Source organism: Brassica napus, chromosome A6 (genome assembly GCF_020379485.1).
Source record: "Brassica napus cultivar Da-Ae chromosome A6, Da-Ae, whole genome shotgun sequence".
NCBI classification, from domain to species: Eukaryota; Viridiplantae; Streptophyta; class Magnoliopsida; order Brassicales; family Brassicaceae; genus Brassica; species Brassica napus.
Window position 1 is genome coordinate 17,035,515 of NC_063439.1, and position 19,167 is coordinate 17,054,681.

General features: G+C 35.1%; 3 protein-coding genes across 4 annotated transcripts; 1 reads left to right on the forward strand and 2 right to left on the reverse strand.

Annotated features, from left to right (window-relative positions):
* Window positions 1–117: 117 nt before the first annotated feature.
* Window positions 118–5,342, forward strand: LOC125575801 (long chain base biosynthesis protein 2a-like). Its single transcript, XM_048734887.1, has 12 exons — window positions 118–384; window positions 473–538; window positions 1,921–2,009; window positions 2,735–2,880; window positions 2,999–3,123; window positions 3,302–3,395; window positions 3,841–4,001; window positions 4,127–4,288; window positions 4,424–4,550; window positions 4,655–4,821; window positions 4,888–4,995; window positions 5,113–5,342. Exons 1-12 carry the CDS (start codon window positions 268–270, stop codon window positions 5,206–5,208), a joined length of 1,458 nt encoding a protein of 485 aa, XP_048590844.1. The 5' UTR covers window positions 118–267; the 3' UTR covers window positions 5,209–5,342.
* A 3,139-nt stretch (window positions 5,343–8,481) lies between these two features.
* BNAC03G52740D (sialyltransferase-like protein 2) lies at window positions 8,482–11,879 on the reverse strand. Of its 2 annotated transcripts, none has more exons than XM_013827750.3 (12): window positions 11,693–11,879; window positions 11,528–11,601; window positions 11,038–11,127; window positions 10,797–10,874; window positions 10,612–10,712; window positions 10,225–10,417; window positions 10,030–10,120; window positions 9,850–9,914; window positions 9,591–9,745; window positions 9,424–9,505; window positions 9,136–9,245; window positions 8,482–9,047 (listed from the first exon to the last, which is right to left on the reverse strand). In XM_013827750.3, the coding sequence occupies exons 1-12, from the start codon at window positions 11,778–11,780 to the stop codon at window positions 8,852–8,854; spliced, it is 1,323 nt and encodes a 440-aa protein (XP_013683204.2). In that variant the 5' UTR covers window positions 11,781–11,879; the 3' UTR covers window positions 8,482–8,851. The 2 variants fall into 2 exon arrangements, with proteins under 2 accessions (XP_013683204.2, XP_013683203.2); XM_013827749.3 differs by having other exon boundaries at window positions 11,528–11,619.
* Window positions 11,880–13,484: 1,605 nt separating this feature from the next.
* Window positions 13,485–16,122, reverse strand: LOC125575802 (mitochondrial phosphate carrier protein 2, mitochondrial-like). Its single transcript, XM_048734889.1, has 5 exons — window positions 15,467–16,122; window positions 14,475–14,880; window positions 14,072–14,286; window positions 13,870–13,994; window positions 13,485–13,784 (listed from the first exon to the last, which is right to left on the reverse strand). Exons 1-5 carry the CDS (start codon window positions 15,761–15,763, stop codon window positions 13,727–13,729), a joined length of 1,101 nt encoding a protein of 366 aa, XP_048590846.1. The 5' UTR covers window positions 15,764–16,122; the 3' UTR covers window positions 13,485–13,726.
* Between the last annotated feature and the right edge of the window lie 3,045 nt (window positions 16,123–19,167).

Sequence of the window (19,167 nt, forward strand, 5' to 3'; positions counted from 1 at the left end):
GATACACTGTAAGCACGCCTCTTTCGTGAACATCCACGTAGCTACATTGTTTAAAAGAAAGAGAGACCTCAAAGAGTTACCTCCTAAGTTTCTTCTCTCTCTCCCTCTCTCTTAATCTCACTCTCATTACACCTTCAACTCCAAGACCCTACAGCATTTACTTGACTTCTTTAACAGAAAGACCTCTACAGCAAACATAAATAATGGAATAGGCAGAAGTTTTCGAAAACCTATCATTGTATTCTTCTGTCTAGAAACTCGCAGAGGATGTACTTTACCACTATCTCAACATATTTGAGCTGCTGCTTGATCATCGGCTTTGGCCATCTCCGTGATTTTTTCCGTCGGATCCTCGTTTTGCTATTCACCAACGACAATCTCCAGGTTTGTCATTTCGTAAGTTAACTTTGAATAATCTTTTTCCATTTATTTTCTTATATCGTATGTAACTTGAGTTTCACTTTGTGTATAGGGATATGCGCCAATCTGCTTTGGACACGAGGATTTCTACATGAGACGAGGATATCATCGGGTTCAGGTCATTCTCTTAACTATAAACTAATAAAACCATTTTTCTACAAGGTCCATGTGTTAATTGTTTTTCTTTTCATTTGGTAGTTGCCATAAATGAAGCTTTGGTATAGATAGACCAATCCAAACCCATACTGATCTTCCAACTAAATGAAAAATGAATAAACTTTGTAGTTTTGCTCATTTTTTCGCATTGAATAACAAAGCTGAGAATGTTGTGGTTTACATTTCTCATTTTATTAGTAATTTTTTTGATAATTCATCCTTTTATAAAAAATCATTTTTCAAATATATATTACAAGAATCAACTAAAAGCTAGTATAGTATTATATTTTTTGTCATCAGCGTAAGAAAAAAAAAATAAAATATTATATATTCAACCCGAAATACGAGAATTCAGATCCAGTTATAAGCCCGATTTGAATAAAATTTCTTGAGTCATCTAATACATAAGTAGTTTCGTCCGTCCACTAAACTCTGCACATTCCGCTAGTCCATATTTTGAATCTTTAGGAATCAGTAGTCGCTTTCGACCATCAACTAAACCATAGGAAGGTGGGGTTATCCTCATTGCCTTGGATGCCGGGAATTCCCATGTTGTCTCCGGAGTAGCTAGCTTCACATAATCTCTTTGAATCTTGTAACTGTCACTGACGATGAAGCGCGAACCGAACAACATAGATGGAGGGATAAAGAACTTACTCTTACCGGGAAGAAACACCCACCATCAACACCAAGACAGAGACGGACCTAACTTCGTCGACACACTTTGATCGAGATGGCTCTAATGACCTGCACAAGATGTCAGCTAAGAAACACTACCGAAACGGAATCAAATTACCCGAACCAGGCACTGGGATGTGACGCCACTTGCCGCCTCCAAGAACCGAAATGACAACTGACTGTGACACGCAGCCTTGAAAAGCTGACTCCACCGCGCACAGTGGCTCTGTTCCACCGTGTCGTGACTCCAACACCAACCAAAATGCCACCGCTGACAACCTCGCGAGCATCTGGAGAGACGTCAGACCAGGGCCAACAACAAGACTGATAGAGGAGGGAAGGCACGATGAAGCAAATACGAAACCGAGGGTGAAAGAAAGAAACCCTCTGGCGACGGCACGCGCTCTCACGCGCTGCCGGACGCTGGAGGTAAACTTAGAATACGATTTGGGTTCGAGGAGAAAGAGAGAATGAACAGTTCACAACTTCTTTTTGTAAAATTTGAAGATAAAAAGACTGATAATGTTAAGACTTTGTGCAGTACAGTGCTATTATCTTGATAATGTTTTCCGTTATATATATATATATATATTTTTTTTTTATATTGTAATACCTACTTTTTATTTCTTCGTTAGCATGAAGGACTGTTTTTTTCTAACCATGAAGGACTGTTTTGCCCGTCCAATAGCGAGTGCACCAGATGCATGGTTTGATATGGTCGAGAGAGACTGGAACGATGGGGAAAAAGTGATAGAGTAAGCAGGCCCGGGTTAATTTTTGAGTGGACCTTGTGCAAATTCTAACTTTTCAGAAGCAATAAAAGTAATTTGCAAAAAAAGGGCCCTAATTCTATAAAATTAGACCTTAAATTCTAACTAAATTTTATTTATTTTTTGGGGGACCCTGTGCAAATGTGCCTTGTGCACAGGGTAAGAGCCGGCACTGAGAGTAAGTGTACTTTCTTCCTCACCTTTTCTTTTTTACAAACAGTGTGCTTTCTTTTGAAAAGTTATATCACACGCTTACATTGAGATACAATAGAGTTTCTAAAAATCGATAAACACACTAAATTAATTAAACTTTTGATCTCGAATTGGACCGATTCAAAATAAAAATATGACACAAATCGATAAGATGTTACGATAATAAAATGATAAAATAATATTTTTTAGAAAATACTATGTAAATATATAGTTCCACTAAAATCATAAATTAATAATTTATATATATATATATTATATAAGTACAAAATGTATTGTATTATTTTGTTTATATTCACAATGGAGTTCATCTCTATTTTTTCTTAACATTTCAATATATTTTGATAATATTTAGTAAAATTATTTATAAACCCACATTTAAATTCTACATATACACAAAATAATATTAACATGATATAAAGTCAAATTTCTAAAATTTCAATATAACTTTAGAGATGGGATTCTAAACATAGCTGAGTAAACCTCTGGTTGCAATGCAGTCGAACAACAAAGAGAAGAAGGTGCCTCAATTTGGGGTCGTACAATTATCTTGGATTTGGTTCATTCGATGAATATTGCACGCCTCGTGTTATTGAGTCTTTAAAGAAATTTTCAGCAAGTACATGTAGTTCTCGTGTTGATGCAGGTAAACATTACCGCCTATAATTTTAAGTGTTTCTCTTCTTCTTTTTTTCTTCTTTTGTTTATCAAATTATTCCTCTATATTTCCTCTGACCTACGTGTGGTTTGATTATGGCGTAAAGGAACTACTAGTGTGCATGTAGAGCTTGAGGAATGTGTAGCTAAATATGTGGGAAAGCATTCTGCTATTGTCTTTGGCATGGGATACGCCACAAACTCGTTTATCATTCCTGTTTTGATTGGAAAGGTATGCGCATGTATACACATCCAGAGTCAATGAGTCATGACTTCGGACCTTAGGTTTATATATATATATGCTAATATGTTGAAATATGATCCAGTTCATAGTTCTGTATGCTGTATATTGTTAGCAAAAACCATTAATCTTTAAGTAGCTTATTAGTGATTCATTTCACTTGAAACAGGGAGGATTGATAATAAGTGATTCTTTGAACCATAGTTCAATTATTAATGGTGCTCGAGGTTCTGGAGCCAATATCCGCATTTTCCAACACAACAGTAAGCTTTTGTAGTGCCTAAAATTTCAGCTTTTTATCATTCAATTGAATGGCCTTCTTTTATAATGTAGCACAGATGGTATCTTTCGTTTTAGACACAAGATACTAATAATATTTTTTGTTATTTTTACTTATTGTAAACATTTTTCTTGGTTTTTTGTTTTTGTTTTAGTGATGTTTATTTGTGTCTAGATCTTAAATTATAAATTTATTTTTAGGACATGTTCGTCTGTCCATCTAAATAAACTATTTAGATAGAGATGAGAACCAGGGTCCGTTTAGTGTTAAAACGTAAAATATTAAAATGGTTCATATTGATGAGACCTGTAATTTTAGGCAAATTTTGAAAACCAGTTGGCTGAACAAAATTGAATGATCTGGATGGAGAGTTCAGTTAAAATTGTAAACTATCTTCACCCTAACTATATTGCTTTTTCTTTTTGCAGAACCTTCTCACTTGGAAAGAATACTGAGAGAAATAGCGGAAAGACAAACCAAAACACACAAACCCTGGAAGAAAATTATTGTTATCGTTGAAGGTATTTACAGCATGGAAGGGGAGATTTGCAAGCTTCCCGAGATTGTGTCGATATGCAAGAAGTACAAGGTTGAGACAACTGAAAACTAAATTATCATTCACATGCAATGCAATATCAAAGTCTTCTAAAAACCAATTTGGTTGTCTTATATATGTATAAAAATGAAAAGTTTTATTTTGTTATATATATATAGGCATATGTTTATTTGGATGAAGCTCATAGCATTGGAGCCATTGGGAATACAGGAAGAGGTGTTTGCGAACTTCTTGGAGTTAATACGGCTGACGTGGACATAATGATGGGAACCTTCAGTAAATCTTTTGCCTCTTGTGGTGGATATATTGCCGGCTCTAAGGTCTTTAAGCAAACTTATGAGCATCACCTCTTTTATATCAAATCTTGTCAAAGAAAAACTTGTACACATGATGATTAAAATAAGAAAAAGTTATAAAAATAGTATTTTGAAGTTTCATTTTCTTTGTTTTTGTAGGAGCTCATCCAATATTTGAAGCACCATTGCCCGGGTCATCTTTACGCAACATCAATTTCAACTCCTTCCGCACAACAAATCATATCGGCCATAAGAGTTATCCTTGGAGAGGACGGTTCCAACAGAGGTACCTCTTAAAGTCCCTTCTCTGTTCTTACATTTATCATTTTTACTTTCATGTTTGACTAGCTTCATTTTCGACTCAACCCTGATTAAAAAAACTTGTTTAAGGGGCACAAAAGCTAGCAAGAATACGAGAGAACAGCAATTATTTTAGGTCTGAGCTACGGAATATGGGATTTAAGGTACTTGGAGACGTTGATTCTCCAGTCATGCCAATAATGCTTTACCATCCAGCTAAAATCCCAGCCTTCTCTAGGGAATGCTTGCGAGAAAATGTAAGTTTCTCTATCAAAATGAATCTCATTTATAAGAGAGCAAACTCTAAAAGAAATATGAAACAGGTTGCAATCGCCGTGGTCGGTTTCCCAGCTACACCTCTAATGCTAGGAAGGGCTCGTATTTGCATATCCGCATCTCATTCAAAACAAGATCTTATTAAAGCCTTAGAGGTAATATCTTGCTTGTGCATTCTCTCCCTTTCTTTCCCTAGCAGTAGCAAGCCGTAGAGGTTGATATATTATAGATGCAAACTCTAATAAACATTCTTTGTATATGATGAATGACAGGTTATAAGCAAAGTAGGTGACCTTACAGGAATCAAATATTTTCCTGCAGCTCCAAAGAAGCAAGAAGCGGAGAAAGATACCATCAAACTGGTTTAGAAATTTTAGAATCGCAATGTGTTGCTCTATCTGATAATATTCATGCACAAAGAACAGGTCCGGTCGATCTGATTTCATAATAATGTTAGCAAAATTGCAGCCTCCACGAAATTAATCCAACTGAATCCTAAGAGGTCTTTACTTCAATTCTCTATATCAACATTCAACTTCTATTCCACAATAAAAAAAACTGACCTTAGCATATCCATGTCTCCTGTTTCTTCTACAAACTGAGAGAAATAAACACTTAACGATGCCAATCAAAAGCTAGACTGAAAAGTGAAAACATTCAGTTTCATCTCCTTCAAACTCCTATTGCAAGTTCCTTATTATCATCAAGACCATCCACAGAAATAGCTCAAGTGAAGTAAAGAGAGATATCACAGATTAAAAACCTTTTTCTTGCTTCAACTTGTTCCTTTTCCCACTTCTACTTCTACTACTACTGTAGCTAATGCTACATTCAAACAAGAAACATCAAAAATAAGAACCAATCAACGAATAGCAAAAAGGATGAAAACGGTTTCATTCATGGTTTTTAGACATTGCCACGGCTGATTATCTCACCAACAAAAACAACAACACAAAACCATCTTCTCTCTTTATCTAATATATCATGAGAAGTCTCTATCTACCAAGCTTCTGGATAGCAGAAAACATCTTCCTCCTAGACCCAACAGCGTTAATCCCCATATCTTTCAAATCATCCAAGGACAACAAGGTCATCAACCTCATGAATCTGAAACATTGGCCAATATCTCCCTAACCCTCCTAACGCTTGCAACCAAATCTTGACCCCTGACAACTCACTACTATTGGCGTAAAAGCCAATATCACCGTCTCTTAATGGACTCTCCGAGTCTTCTCTACTGAAATCCCTAAATCCTAAACCTTCTAATTCATCCATTTCCCCAATTGGATAGTACCCGCTGCGCTGCTCCCGGCGATGACCCGACTGTTTGAACCGAAAATGGTGTGTTTGTCGGATTCATACAATATACAATGAAGAATTTAACAAATAGATTTTTTAGATTCTCGAGAGGCTTAAGAGAAATCAATATAGAAATTAAATGGAAAATGAACATCAAAAAGAATTTATTGATCAAAGATTATATTATATGTATGATTACAAGTGTAAAATATCCATAAACTCTTTGTAAGAATCCATAAACTCTTTGTAAAAAGTATTAGCTCTAAAATGGAGAAGAGAATAAGATCATTTCTCATAAGTAAGTAGCTCTTTATCTCCTATATATTATTTGAGAAACATTGCAACATTTTTTTGTAGCCATCTGTCATTACTAGAATGATTCTTAGAATCCTTAGAGAAATAGGTTGGTCCATCTAAATATATAATAAATTTTTTATTAAACCATAATAAATACATTATTAATGTGCTTCATTATTTTCTTAAATAAGATTACGGAATTGCCTAATGTGGCTAAAGTATATATGACAATTAATGATTTTGAATAATAAAGATTTGATAAAAATAAGTGTGTATTATAATATATATATATTTGTTTAATTTTAAGCTATTAAAATAAATTAAACAATCATAGTAACCATATAATAAAAATTAAAAAAAAATTATATATATTATATTTTGAATTTTTAAAAACGAGTATAAATTACTAAAACTGTTAAAAAAATTTATTATGACATGATACAAATAATTAAAAAATAATATAAGTTGAAAGTCTCATTTAATAAGTATCAAAAATAAAATATATATAAATATATGTATCATTTTAAATTAAACTATATGCAATATAAAAATACATAAATATCTTAATTTTGAAATTTACTTTGAACATTTTTTGTTAAAAATTTTGAAAAAATATTGACAACTTAATTTTTTTAAATATTATAAATTACTTAAACCATTAATCCCTCAGTGAAAATTTTGTTATCACTAATTTAGACATTGCTATAACAGATACAAATGACAAAAAAATAAGCAAAAAACATCATTTAATAAATATTAATATTAAAATATACCATATATATGTTACTATCATTTAAATTTAATTATATATCTTATCAAATAAAAAAAATATTTTTTAGATTTATAAAATTTATTTATATGTTCGCACCAATTTAATTATATAATTAGTAGATAATAACTTTTTAATTATTTAATATATATTTATTATTTTATAATATGTTATAAACATATAATATATAAAATAATTTATATATATAATGTTCATTCCGCGCAAGGCGCGGGTCTTAACCTAGTTTATATAAAAAAAAAAGGTGTTTAAGGTTTCTTAACAAACTGGGTCTAGTTCATTGTCTTAAGAGGATGTAAATCTACCTCCAACACCGACCCGTTTCTTGACCCGCCAACTCCCAACACCGAAAGGATCCACATTTCCTTCTCTTTCATCATCTAGCTAGGGCTCCGGTATTCTCCTCGTACCCAGAACTCAAATTCGTTAAAGCTCGAGTCCTCACCGATGGTTTGCTCATGTCTTTCTTGTTCCACTAAGGTTTCCTCCCCTGCCAACCGTGGTGATTGTACAACTGGTCGCCGCCGATCTCGCCTTATCGAACACTTGGTCTCCTAAATCGTTGAAGGAAGCGAAAGAGGAACGCAGCCATTGTCGTTATCTGGTGGCAGTTCCGTCATTTCTTGAGAGGTTTCCTGTTTCACTTTTTATCAGACATACACATACATGTGGTTCTGCGACTGTGGAGCTACTCGAGAGAATGAAAGGTCAAAATCTTTTTTGTTTAGGTTTTATCTTGGAGAAGTCGGAAGAAGTGGGATGTGAAAGCAAGAGATTCGTCATCAGTAGAATCGAAAAAGGAAGGTGAGAGAGGGAGAGAGAGAGGGAGAGAGAGAGGGAGAGAGAGAGAGAGAGCTGTTCACTTCCTGACACGTGTACGCTCCTGCACAAATTAGCAGTTTATTGACAAAACCTGCTTAAGTTCTGTTTAGTTCCATTTTTAATCCCGAATAAATATTTAAAAGAATTAGCTATTGAATAGGCTCTCAAAGACAAACCGAATAAATGAAGCTTATGGTCTTTACTCCAGAGATCTCCATGAAAGGTGTGGAGTAGAGCTCAACTGCTTACTACACACTTTTACGTGGATCATGCAATGCAGGTCTCTCCAGGATAGCTCTGCAGCTAGGAGGGAAACTGGTTATGGATAGTAGAACTCCAACTCGGGATGGGATGACGAGGAATATGAGAATATTAGCGTATTGAAAATTAGGCGCTATTCTACTTTTAAATATGGAACTAACCGAAGGTCTGATACTGAAACAATTTGATGAAATTTCTGCTATTCTACTTTTAGGCGTTATTTCCAAATTAACACAAATATTAAATGCAAATAAAGAAAACAAAAGAACATTATAACATTTGCTTATGTATTAAAATTAGACATGGACCTCTAGCTTCCAGTTCTATCTCACATTAACCGATCTCTGGTGAAGAAAACTTCGATAAACAGGATATCAATCCCTAACCTCTAAGAGATTACCCAGAAAGATCTGACCTCGATGGTCTTGAACTCCATATAATAACTATATTGCAGAGGGATGTACTTGATTTTGAATCCATCGTCGGCCTGTTTTGTGCTTTAGTGTATGGTGGAAAAAAAAACGATTTCTATATAAGCAGTTTCGTTAGTCAGCTGGTGTAATGCAAAGCTGACTATGTCCTGGACTGTGCTCCAATGGGTACATGGTCGTGCTTCTCACAAATTTCTGATGGTCCCTCGCAGGTTTTCTGAGGTCAGAGACCATTGGACGCTTGTTTTTGCTTCTCTTCTTTACTATCGAGCATGAAGCTAATGGGTCTACAGATCCTGCTCCAACTCTCCTGCACGTTGAATAAGTTTTTTCTTAGAGAGATAATATTTTTTTGAGGCAGACTATGTGCGCAAAAGAAATAAGACGAAATTGATTACCTTAAGAGCTTCTCTGCTGCGATTCTTGCAGATCTTATTGTTTTGCGACTTGGCAGCCATTTCATGACTCGGTTTGGATCAGCTCTCATGGGCGAGTGTATTTTAATGAGCTATAAACAACAAAGAGAAGAGAACCAAGTCAAAACCAAAAGGCCTGAAGGGTCTTTTGAATATATAATAGGCCAATGCAAATCTAATTAAACGAATCAAGTGATTGTTGCCATCTGCCACATTCAAAATGTAGCAACTTGTACTGAGAATTAAGAAAACGAGAAAGGACAGACTTACACCCAAGCATTCCATCATCTGGTAGTAGGCTCTACCATGCAAAGGAGTATGTCCTTGCCGAGATTCTGAAAAATATCTAGTCCTGAAAAAATAATGCAAGAGGTTACTGTCAAACATAAACATAGTTATTAACATCTAGACAAAATAAATCTAGGTAAACTTCATACCACTCTTTATAACCTGGATCTACAGTGAAACCATACATATCCACTGAATCACAAGTCGATAGAGCAAATTCAAGAGCCTTGAGCCCGGTTCCTTTAGCTGCTGAGCCAAATGAAGCACCAAGCATCAAGTAGACAGGATTTTTTATTGGAACTTCCTACAGAAAAAGGAAGAATCCTCAAATAAGTTTGGAAGACGAGGAATAGATTTCAGATATTCAAAACCAAAGAGCTAAGAGACGAATAAGGGCAATGTACAAACCCGAATCATCTTGTTCATAATATCATGAATTGTTGTTTTTACTAGTAGTACCTCTTGCTTTTTTTCTGCACAGTCTCAAAGGATCAGAGAGAGTGTAAACTATGACACACACAAGAAAATCGAAATAGAGAAACAATGGCGGTAACCATGAAGGAATGTAAAACAAGAAAACAGTTATACCATCCAACTCCACGACTTTGTCAAGGGCTTTTGCCGACCCTCGATTAAGAAGACGGAATGTACTTTTCTCTCCCACATATTCCTTGTAGTTCTGCAAGAAGATGTTCCAAGAAAAAGAATGGAGTAAGATAAGTGAGAGAACAGAGGGGGAACAAAAGAATCGGGAGTTAGATAAAAAAAACAACTCATCATTACTTGAATTGGAGCACCGTTTTCTCTGATAACCGCATCATAAGTATCAATCTCTTTTCCGAACTTTGTTTTCAAAAGATCACCAGAGTTGCCAATAACAGCACATCGCTCAAACTGCCGGGGAAAATATGGAGGTGTTTCAGGTAGCACCAATGAAAGCTTCTCGATGCATAAAGACCTATTCTGGCACCGATTACTGCACCAGGGGAGTGCGAGTTTCATTAAGACCAAAAAAAGAAGAAGACAACACACCATTTTACTACTTGATATATTGTGACTGGGACCCTTCAATTTTAGCAAGTTTTGAACTGTTGTCTATGAAGAAAACGGATTATAACAGTAACAACCACCATGCACTTCATTCCTCGGCTAATTTCAGTCAATACTTACAGTTGTATTCCTTTATTGATTCTGCGCCATGCATAATCCTCCCATCCATTTGGTAAGGCATCAATGTATTCCCTAGTGAGTATGGTAGAGCTATTCCTGACCTGGTCAACCAACTCGCTAATTAACCCATCAATGTATTATATGAAGCGAAAGTTTACACAGACTTTAGGAAATGAAACACCCACTTGTTCCCATGTAGCTACTGCTTCGCACAAGTCAAACTCATAAGACAGTCCTTCAAGCTCTCCAGACTTAGGATCTTTCTGTTATTGTTGGACATAATCCAAGACATGAAAACAAGGTAAGAGTAGAAGTATTCAGTACAGTTTTTTTGCTAAACAACGATAATGACAAGCTTAACTCTGTCAAATGTATAAAGTCAAGTAAGCAGAGTGAGAAAATAAATAGTCAGAAGAGTGCATTTACCCATTTGGGAATAGTATCCCTGGGGAAGTTTATTGAGACTTTACAATAATCTCTACCAGTAGCAGCTTGTAATCCCAAGCCATTTGCACTCTACATCATTCCAAAATATACACTTTTAGTCACACATGATGTTGTTAGTAAATCTTACAAGTAGCATACAAAAGAAACATATGTATACACACAAACAAGTAATACAGCAACTCATAAAGTTAACTGAAGATGAAAACTCAACCCAGGATAAAATTTTCCATCTTTTTTAAGATGTTGTTAAGGTCTTAGCTAATGAATCAATGTGCCTCAATTTTCACTCAGGTTCCAGTTTGAATTGATTCCAGCCATTCAGTAACAATCCACTAGATTGGATCAATTCTAATCAACAGATCTCCAAAATTCACAATTAAGACTTAACTCTCAACGGATCAAGAACGTGATTCCCAGCAGATAGTGAAGTGAAGCTAACAGCAAAGATCTGTAAAGCGAAAGTACTTACGACGCACTTCTGGAATCCGTTCTGCAGGGACTGCAACGCCTCTAAATCTTCATTGCTAAGCCGATTTGATTCGTCTAAACCCACGGAATCATCTTCTTATTCATCAATAATCATCGCCATAAATCACACTGTGAACAATAATCATATATACATATACATACTTACAGAGATTTGAGACGCCGATAATGTAGATGAGAACAACAGAGATTCCAGTTGTTAAAGCTAATAGGAATATCAATTGCAAGATCTTCATCGATTCACTCAGCAAGTTTCAGTAGTGAGACGATGCGATCTTCCAAAGTAACTACAGGGGATCTGCGGGTCTGAGCTAATAAGGGTGGGCGGGTATAATATGTATCCGGACCCAACTCTTGTTAATCAAATCTATAACCCAAAAGAAAACTAAAAAACCTATAAATATTTTTCAAAAATTGATCCAAAAATCCAAATTAGCTTCTAAAATAAATAGTCAAAAACTAAATAAATATCTCAAATAACCAATTTTTATATTTAATTTTTATTGAATATCTAAAATACTTAAATTGAAATTAATCAAACTGAAGTTGTCGTCTTAACTGAACTCGACCTTACAATATAAAAAAAACATGAATGGAGCTTAGGAGACTTATTTTGAAAATCTGAAACTCTAAAATAGATACTTGAACATATACGTAAGTTTGTAGGTTATGAAGATTTAAAGCAAACACCGTCAAATCTGGTTACTGGTTGATGAAATGTTTGAAGAGGGAAGTTGAAATCAGAGATGCTGAGACAAAACCTTTGCTCAACCCACTCAAGGAAGCAGTCCGGAAACTCACCACATCACCCAAAATCAAAGTTTTCCTATGGAAAATATTATGCAATGCTATTCCGGCAGGAGAACTCCTTATCAAAAGAAGTATAAAGATGGATCAGGTCTGTAATACATGTGGGCATCAGGAGAATCAGTTAATCACATTGTCTTCACATGTAGACAAGTGTTAGCTCTAGCAAAAATCATGGTTCCTTTTATGGGTTTTACAATTTTTCATCGTTTGCTAGAGTTAATGAACAAGAAGAAGGAAATGATGGAAACTTTGAGAGCTATACCTTAGATTATATGGTTCCTGTGGAAAAACAAAAATGAAGTTTTGTTTGAAAGAACAACTAGAGAGCTAATGAATTGGTTCAGAAAATTGAGCTTTTGTTCATGGCTCAATCGCATGAGGAGGAACTTGTTGCAGCAGAGAATGCTCAGAGGGCTATGGTTCAAAAGAAATGTAGTCAGCCTCCGCGTGGATGGCTAAAGTGCAATATAAATGTCATGTGGGACGGACACAAAAAGATTGGAAGGGCATTATGGGTGCTTAGGGACGACAGGGGCGTAGTCCTGATGCATAGTAGAAGAGCTTTCCTTAATGCTTGTGACATTAATAAGGCTAGGCTGAAGACTTTGGTATGGGCTATTGAGAGTATGGTTTCTCACAGGACGAACAGGATTCTTTTTGCTATTGAAGATTCTACTCTTGTAGGGGATGGTGACTCGACCCAATAGCCTTCTTTCAAGGCACAGACCAAAGATATTCTAAATTGCTTGACCAGACTGAGTGGTTGAGAGTGGTAATGGAGGAGAGAATAACAAATAGAGGGGTCTTTCTCATAGCTCATAGCATGATCAAGGAAAACAGATTGCAATCGTATGTGGCGCATGGAGATCATACATGGTTAGAATCATTCTTTGCTAATGAGAAAATCTTTGCCCTGTGTTTAGTTTTCTGGCTGTTTTTTGTGGAGTTTGTTGGGATGGGATGAAGGCTGGTCCATTGTTGACTTAATGATTGGTTATTTTATGGCTTTTAAAAGGATGTTAGTAGGTCTATGCATGTGGTGTATTAGGAACTTGTTTAACTTCCTATTTATGAATATAAATCAAAAGATGACAACAAAAAAAGAAGATTTAAAGCAAACAAAAATGAAGAGAGAACAAAAATTGTTGATTATTACGTATGATTACAGAGTTTTTTCGCTCTTATAGTGTCCAATCAAGCAAAACAAAAAGTATTCTAACAATAAAATCCATTTAAAGTGCACAAGCAGAACAACTAGTTGTAGGGAACACACTTTTGGTTACAAGGCAATAGGCAAAAATAAGAATAACAACAATTGCTTCCCTTTTATTGCTTTAACGTGTCTGGCTTTGCAAGGAATGTCTTTGTAACCTTATGCACTTACAGCTGGAGCAAGCGCAGTAGCTGGAGAAGCACCACCAGTGGTTGGCCTAAGAAAATGAGAAAATTATAAGTAGATGTTTTTTTCTTAAATATTTGAGTATTGATGAAAATATGAGGGGGAGTATAGCTTACAATCCAGCTAAAACTTTGACAGCATCATAGATAACCCATTGAGCACCAGTAAGTGTTCCTATCATGAAAATGCGAAGAGGAAGTCCACGAGTAAACATACCCAATAACCCTAGCCTCTTTACTGCCTGTAAATCAAAACCAAGTCAGAGCAGCGCATATGTATCAATGAACAGCTCTCTGATTTGCATGTAGTTTCACTTACATCACTAACAGTTGCTCCTTTAGAGTTATTGAGGAAAGAGACCAAGTTATCTGCAGGATGTGAGATAACAGCGCAGAAAATTCCAGCAATGTATCCACCGGCGAAGCTAACTCCTAGCTGAACTGGCTCTGAGCACTCTTCCTTTGGGGTAGGAATCACTTTCTTGTATATGAGCTCCACAGTGTTCTCAAAAGTAGCAAATTTCATCATGGTATCTGCAAAAACCTCTAAATTTGTTTACATATTGATACTTTTATTTTGTGAATAAAGCCGATTCTGAACACAACACAGTGAAACATTAGTTTCCCCCAAAATTATAAAAAATAATTTATAAATATAGTCTCCAAACTGTTAAAAAGGTTCTATACAAGATTGTCTTTAGTATAACTGTATAAGGACTTACATGGAATCTGGCGTCCCCATAGAGGAACAAGCCCTTTGAACAACCCTCGAACGCCTTCTGATCTAATGATCTTTGGTAGACCATCAGATAAACCGCGGGCGAAACCAGGCTGAGTCTGGACCCTGACTTTGACAGCTTCCATTGGACAGAGAGCCACATCTGCGACGATCTCCGCAGAGGCCGAGCCAGCTAGGTAAATGAGGGTCTTGTATTTGGCTGCGTTTTCTGGTCCAACGATGTCTGAGTAGTATTTCTTGGCGTACTCATACAGACCGTATTTAAAAGCTCCCTGAGCACTGTACCCTATAAGAGTTGGCGACCAGCCTCTGGTGAAACCCTTGAGACCTTGCTCTTTGATTGTTGTCTTGAAAGCAGAAGTTATGTTCTTGTACTTGGATGGATCAATCTGAGAATATAAAACAATTAGGGAGTTTTCTGTAAATTCGTGGAGAGTTGCTATTTGTGTTTGCTATATTAGCTTTAGCTCAGATTCTCTATGATTGCACATCAAAATCGTGCAAAGATTGAAAAGCCTCCGTCGCAGTTGAACATTCAGTGCCGTGTAAAACAAGAAACTCAAAAGTTGACACTACGTGTAAAGTAGCATGAAATGATAATATAAATAAAAGTAGGAATAACTAGATGTAGAGGAGAAACAGTCAAACTAGATGTATATTCAGATTAGTAAACATACGGATATCTCACATATTTAATATTATTATAATTTGTCATATAATTAAAATTATTGCCCATGTTATAAGATTCTACTAGTTTTTTTCTTTTTGACAATTGCATAAGATTCTAGTTCAACCACAATATTTTTGAATGAACACCATTTAATTATATTGATAGAATAAACAAAAATCGTTATTTTGCAGTTAATTTCGCTTACCCACCACGTACATAGCTTTCGAATAAGGTTCGAAAATGTTAATACGAAGAATCAGTTCTGCTAAAAGAAGAACAAGACAGTTTTGGTTTAGAAGCTTCACCTGCATATTACATTTCAGGACATCGAGTGGCGTAACGGCCGTGTGGGTGACGCCGCAGCTCAGCATCCCGCCGACTGTACACGCCGCGAAATACGCCGGAGAGTACAATTCTACTTTCTCATTCGGCGCGGGAATCGCAAAACTTGGACCGTTCGATGAGACTGAAGAAGTCTTCAGCGACCTCGACGGCTGTGCTTTGCGTTGCGTCATGTTCATCGCTGGCTCATGCAGCTGAAACAGACGATGGTCGGAAGAGTAGAGGAAGCTCGGGATCAACGATCTGCTCGAGTCCGACATTTCCGGAGGAAGAGGAAGAGAAAGATAGATTGACTTGTGTTGGTTATGACTTTTCTTTTTTTTGGAAAGAAATGTGATTTTGTTGTGGAAGGCGACAAGATCTCAGGTTGAATTTATAGGTGCTGATAGCTTCGTTATAGTATGTCATATTTGACTGACGTCTCAAAACATTCAAATACTGGCTTGTCACGACTCTTTGCATGTCAACAAGGATTTGGAATTGCGCTACTGAATGTTTTATTTGCAGCTTAATAATATGACATTTCCTAATACTAATATGATTTAAATACGACTTCTTAGTGATTTTTGTTGGTTTCTCTTTTGTCTTGGTCGTCTGTTTCTTTGGTCATCAACTCGTTTTGCTTGTGGGTTGTTTTGAATGGTCTCCATAGTTTGGCTTTAGATCGTGGTTTTCTGTTTATTTTAATTCGTTCATGAATGAAGAAGATCATCACTCTGTGAAGACCTTGCTTGATCTACTTAAGAAAAAAAACAACTTAACTTTTACTGCTAACTAGAGACTGCGATTAGGGGCTATAATCCTTGTGGAAAAGATATTTATAGCCAGTAATCTAGTGACTCATATAGCAGTAGAGCACCTTCTTAGAGCTAGAAATTTCTAAGAGTTTTGCAAGTATTCCTAAAAAAATTGGTCTTTGATTTTTTACACAATGAAATGAAGAAGATTACCTCTGAAGTGTTGGAGAAAAACCAATATAAGATTTCTGGGTTTATATATGCAATTCAGTTATGAGCATTATCTTATGTCAATCAACTAGGCACATTGTTTGGTGATGGAGATGATGAAGAAAAGTTTACATTATGCTTGCGTTGCATAGGAATCACCTACTATGGAATAGGTAACCAATGTTGATAGGAACCAAAAGGTAATAATGTTTATATAGTTCTATAAAATTATTTTAATCTTTGCGTTCTTCTTTGTGGATTGTTTAATAATGCTAATATTGGACAGAATGTTGTCAAAAGTGTCCTTGAAAATCTCTAATTGCATAACAATTCGGTTGAAGATGTTAACATTCAATTTAGAAGATTTTTTATCTTGCAAAAGAGGATATCATTTGAAGAGACATGATTGGCTTAATGGAAGTATCAACATTATTGTTGAAGTGAATAAAGAGAATTATGCTCATGGCAGTGATTTAACTGCAGAGAAGACTGAATTCCTTACTTGGAGGGTATCACTTTTGGAATGAAGAGTGAAGTACCATGAAGATCTTTTGAACATTCGTAAAAAATCCGAGAAGGTAAACTATTTTATATATTTGTATTGTGTTGAAAATAACGGAAGATTCATATTCTTATAACTTGTAATAGGAAACTGAGAAGTCACATGAAACTGAAGGTGACACGAAACCAAGGCTTGGTATTTGTAAAGTTTTCATATTTTAAATCTCTATGATATTATTTGAGAACTCAGTTTCTTATGTGTCACTCTCACGTTAACTTTCACGATGGTTGATTACACTAATATCTTTAATGAATTAGTTTACATTTAAAATACTATTATTTTTTTAATTTAATTTCCTTTTTAAAATTTTCCAAAAAGCATATACATATAATAAAAAGGAAAATTATTATAAAGTAAAAAAATGAATTGAAAAATGAAAATATATGTATATATAATATAATTTCATGAAAAAAGGGAAAGTTCACAAAATAGTAATATTACATTTAAAAAATATTTTTAAATAACATAAAATATACTTTTGAAGTAATAAAATACTTTCTTTATATCTATATTTTCTTAGATGAAAATATAAATGTGTATATAATGTGAATTCATTAAAACCAATTTACACTGATAATCTTGATATTAGAAAAATAAATAATATTTCTTTTAAAACATAATTTTAAACAATACAAAAAAAATTCAAAGTAACATAAATATTTTTTATATATCTATCTATTTTATTAGATGATTACATAAAATAATTAAGTAACATAAACTGATATATGTTAAATTGACTAAAAATAGTTTATAATTAGTAATATTGAGATATTTTATTTATTTTTCATATATTTAGTAGAAATGATTTCCAGCTTTTGCAGCGGCAATAACATGAACAGAGAAACGAAAAAGAAACTTCTCAACATCATGCACAAAGCATGAACAATGCCTTTTGCAAAATTCATCACTTGATCTCATGTATCTCCTTTAACCTCAAACTCTGGATCATTGATTTTGGAAACTTTGAGCCAACAGAACTTATGATCATATAAGTTCTTTTTCTTCATTTCTGAAGTGACATGGTGGATATAACGAACTCTCTTTCTCGTGGCATTCAGTGAACCTTCTACTTGTAATCAATCTAATAGTGTCAAAAGCATACAATCGGTTAGTCACGAGTACTCAGTTTCAGCATAGAATTAATAGTTTCAGCCAAGTTGGATGTCATGATGTAGTAGCAATTAGGATAAGCATAAGCCCGTAACCACTTCTTGATATTTGCTTTAAGAAGATATTCTGGAACTTCAGTGTCAAACTTTTGAATCTCATGAAAATAATAGTCAAAATCATCTTTGGTGTAGGCATAAGCAGCCTCTACAACCAATGATATAAGTGTTGAACTCTTATACTTCTCTTGGACATTCTTCTCAAAGTGGAAGATGTGAATTCTATAGTGAGCAAATTCAGTTGCAACTTGCAATAGAAAATATGGAAGATACAAATTCCATGGTGAGCAAGAGAATAACATTCTAAAAGAGCAGTTGCAATAGAGAATGCACGATCAGAAACAAAAACCAAATCCTCTTCATAATGAATGATAGTTTTGTAAAAATGGAGCCATCTCTGTAAATATGCGTGCTCTGTAAATGGAGCCAGGGAGTGGATGAGATATGCGTCTGGTCAAGCAATTTAGAAATTTAGAATATGGCTTGCTCTGTAAAAATGGAGCCAGGGAGTGGATGAGATATGTGTGCTCTGTAAAAATGCAGGGGAGACTAGAAATTAACCATCTCTTCTTTGATTGTTCATTCTCTTCTCAGATTTTGGAGTCATCTTATGAGAGGAATTCTGGAACATTCTTACACAACTGACTGGAATGAAGTGATAAGAGTTGTTGGGTAGTACAAACAGAGATAGGAAGAAAGTGTTTTGCTTCAGATATGCTTTTCAAGCTAGTATACACATGATTTGGAGAGAAAGAAATAAAATCAAGCATGGTGAGAAGCCTCTTCCCATTGCTGCCGTAAAGAAGGTTCTTGATAAAGGAGTTAGAAACAAGCTGAGTTTGATGAGATTTAAAGGAGGTAAAGGGCTGGAAGGCATGCTTCAATACTGGTTTACCACAAGAGTGTAGATAAGGGTCTTTATCTTTTTGGAGTTATGAGTATATGATAGGGGTTTCCTCTTAATTAGGTCTACACTTTGTTGTAAAAAG

Excerpts from the sequence above, each read along its gene's own strand:
- LOC125575801 (XM_048734887.1), top strand. The coding sequence starts at position 268 with ATGTACTTTACCACTATCTCAACATATTTGAGCTGCTGCTTGATCATC. Across the intron at positions 3,124-3,301 it reads TTCCTGTTTTGATTGGAAAG|GGAGGATTGATAATAAGTGA; the intron begins GTATGCGCATGT and ends CACTTGAAACAG. Across the intron at positions 4,551-4,654 it reads AGAGGACGGTTCCAACAGAG|GGGCACAAAAGCTAGCAAGA; the intron begins GTACCTCTTAAA and ends AACTTGTTTAAG.
- BNAC03G52740D (XM_013827749.3), bottom strand. The coding sequence starts at position 11,780 with ATGAAGATCTTGCAATTGATATTCCTATTAGCTTTAACAACTGGAATC. Across the intron at positions 11,620-11,692 it reads TATCGGCGTCTCAAATCTCT|ATGATTCCGTGGGTTTAGAC; the intron begins GTAAGTATGTAT and ends ATGAATAAGAAG. Across the intron at positions 9,915-10,029 it reads CAAAGTCGTGGAGTTGGATG|AAAAAAAGCAAGAGGTACTA; the intron begins GTATAACTGTTT and ends GAGACTGTGCAG.
- LOC125575802 (XM_048734889.1), bottom strand. The coding sequence starts at position 15,763 with ATGTCGGACTCGAGCAGATCGTTGATCCCGAGCTTCCTCTACTCTTCC. Across the intron at positions 14,881-15,466 it reads TCCTGAAATGTAATATGCAG|ATTGATCCATCCAAGTACAA; the intron begins GTGAAGCTTCTA and ends TTATATTCTCAG. Across the intron at positions 13,995-14,071 it reads AAGGAGCAACTGTTAGTGAT|GCAGTAAAGAGGCTAGGGTT; the intron begins GTAAGTGAAACT and ends TTTGATTTACAG.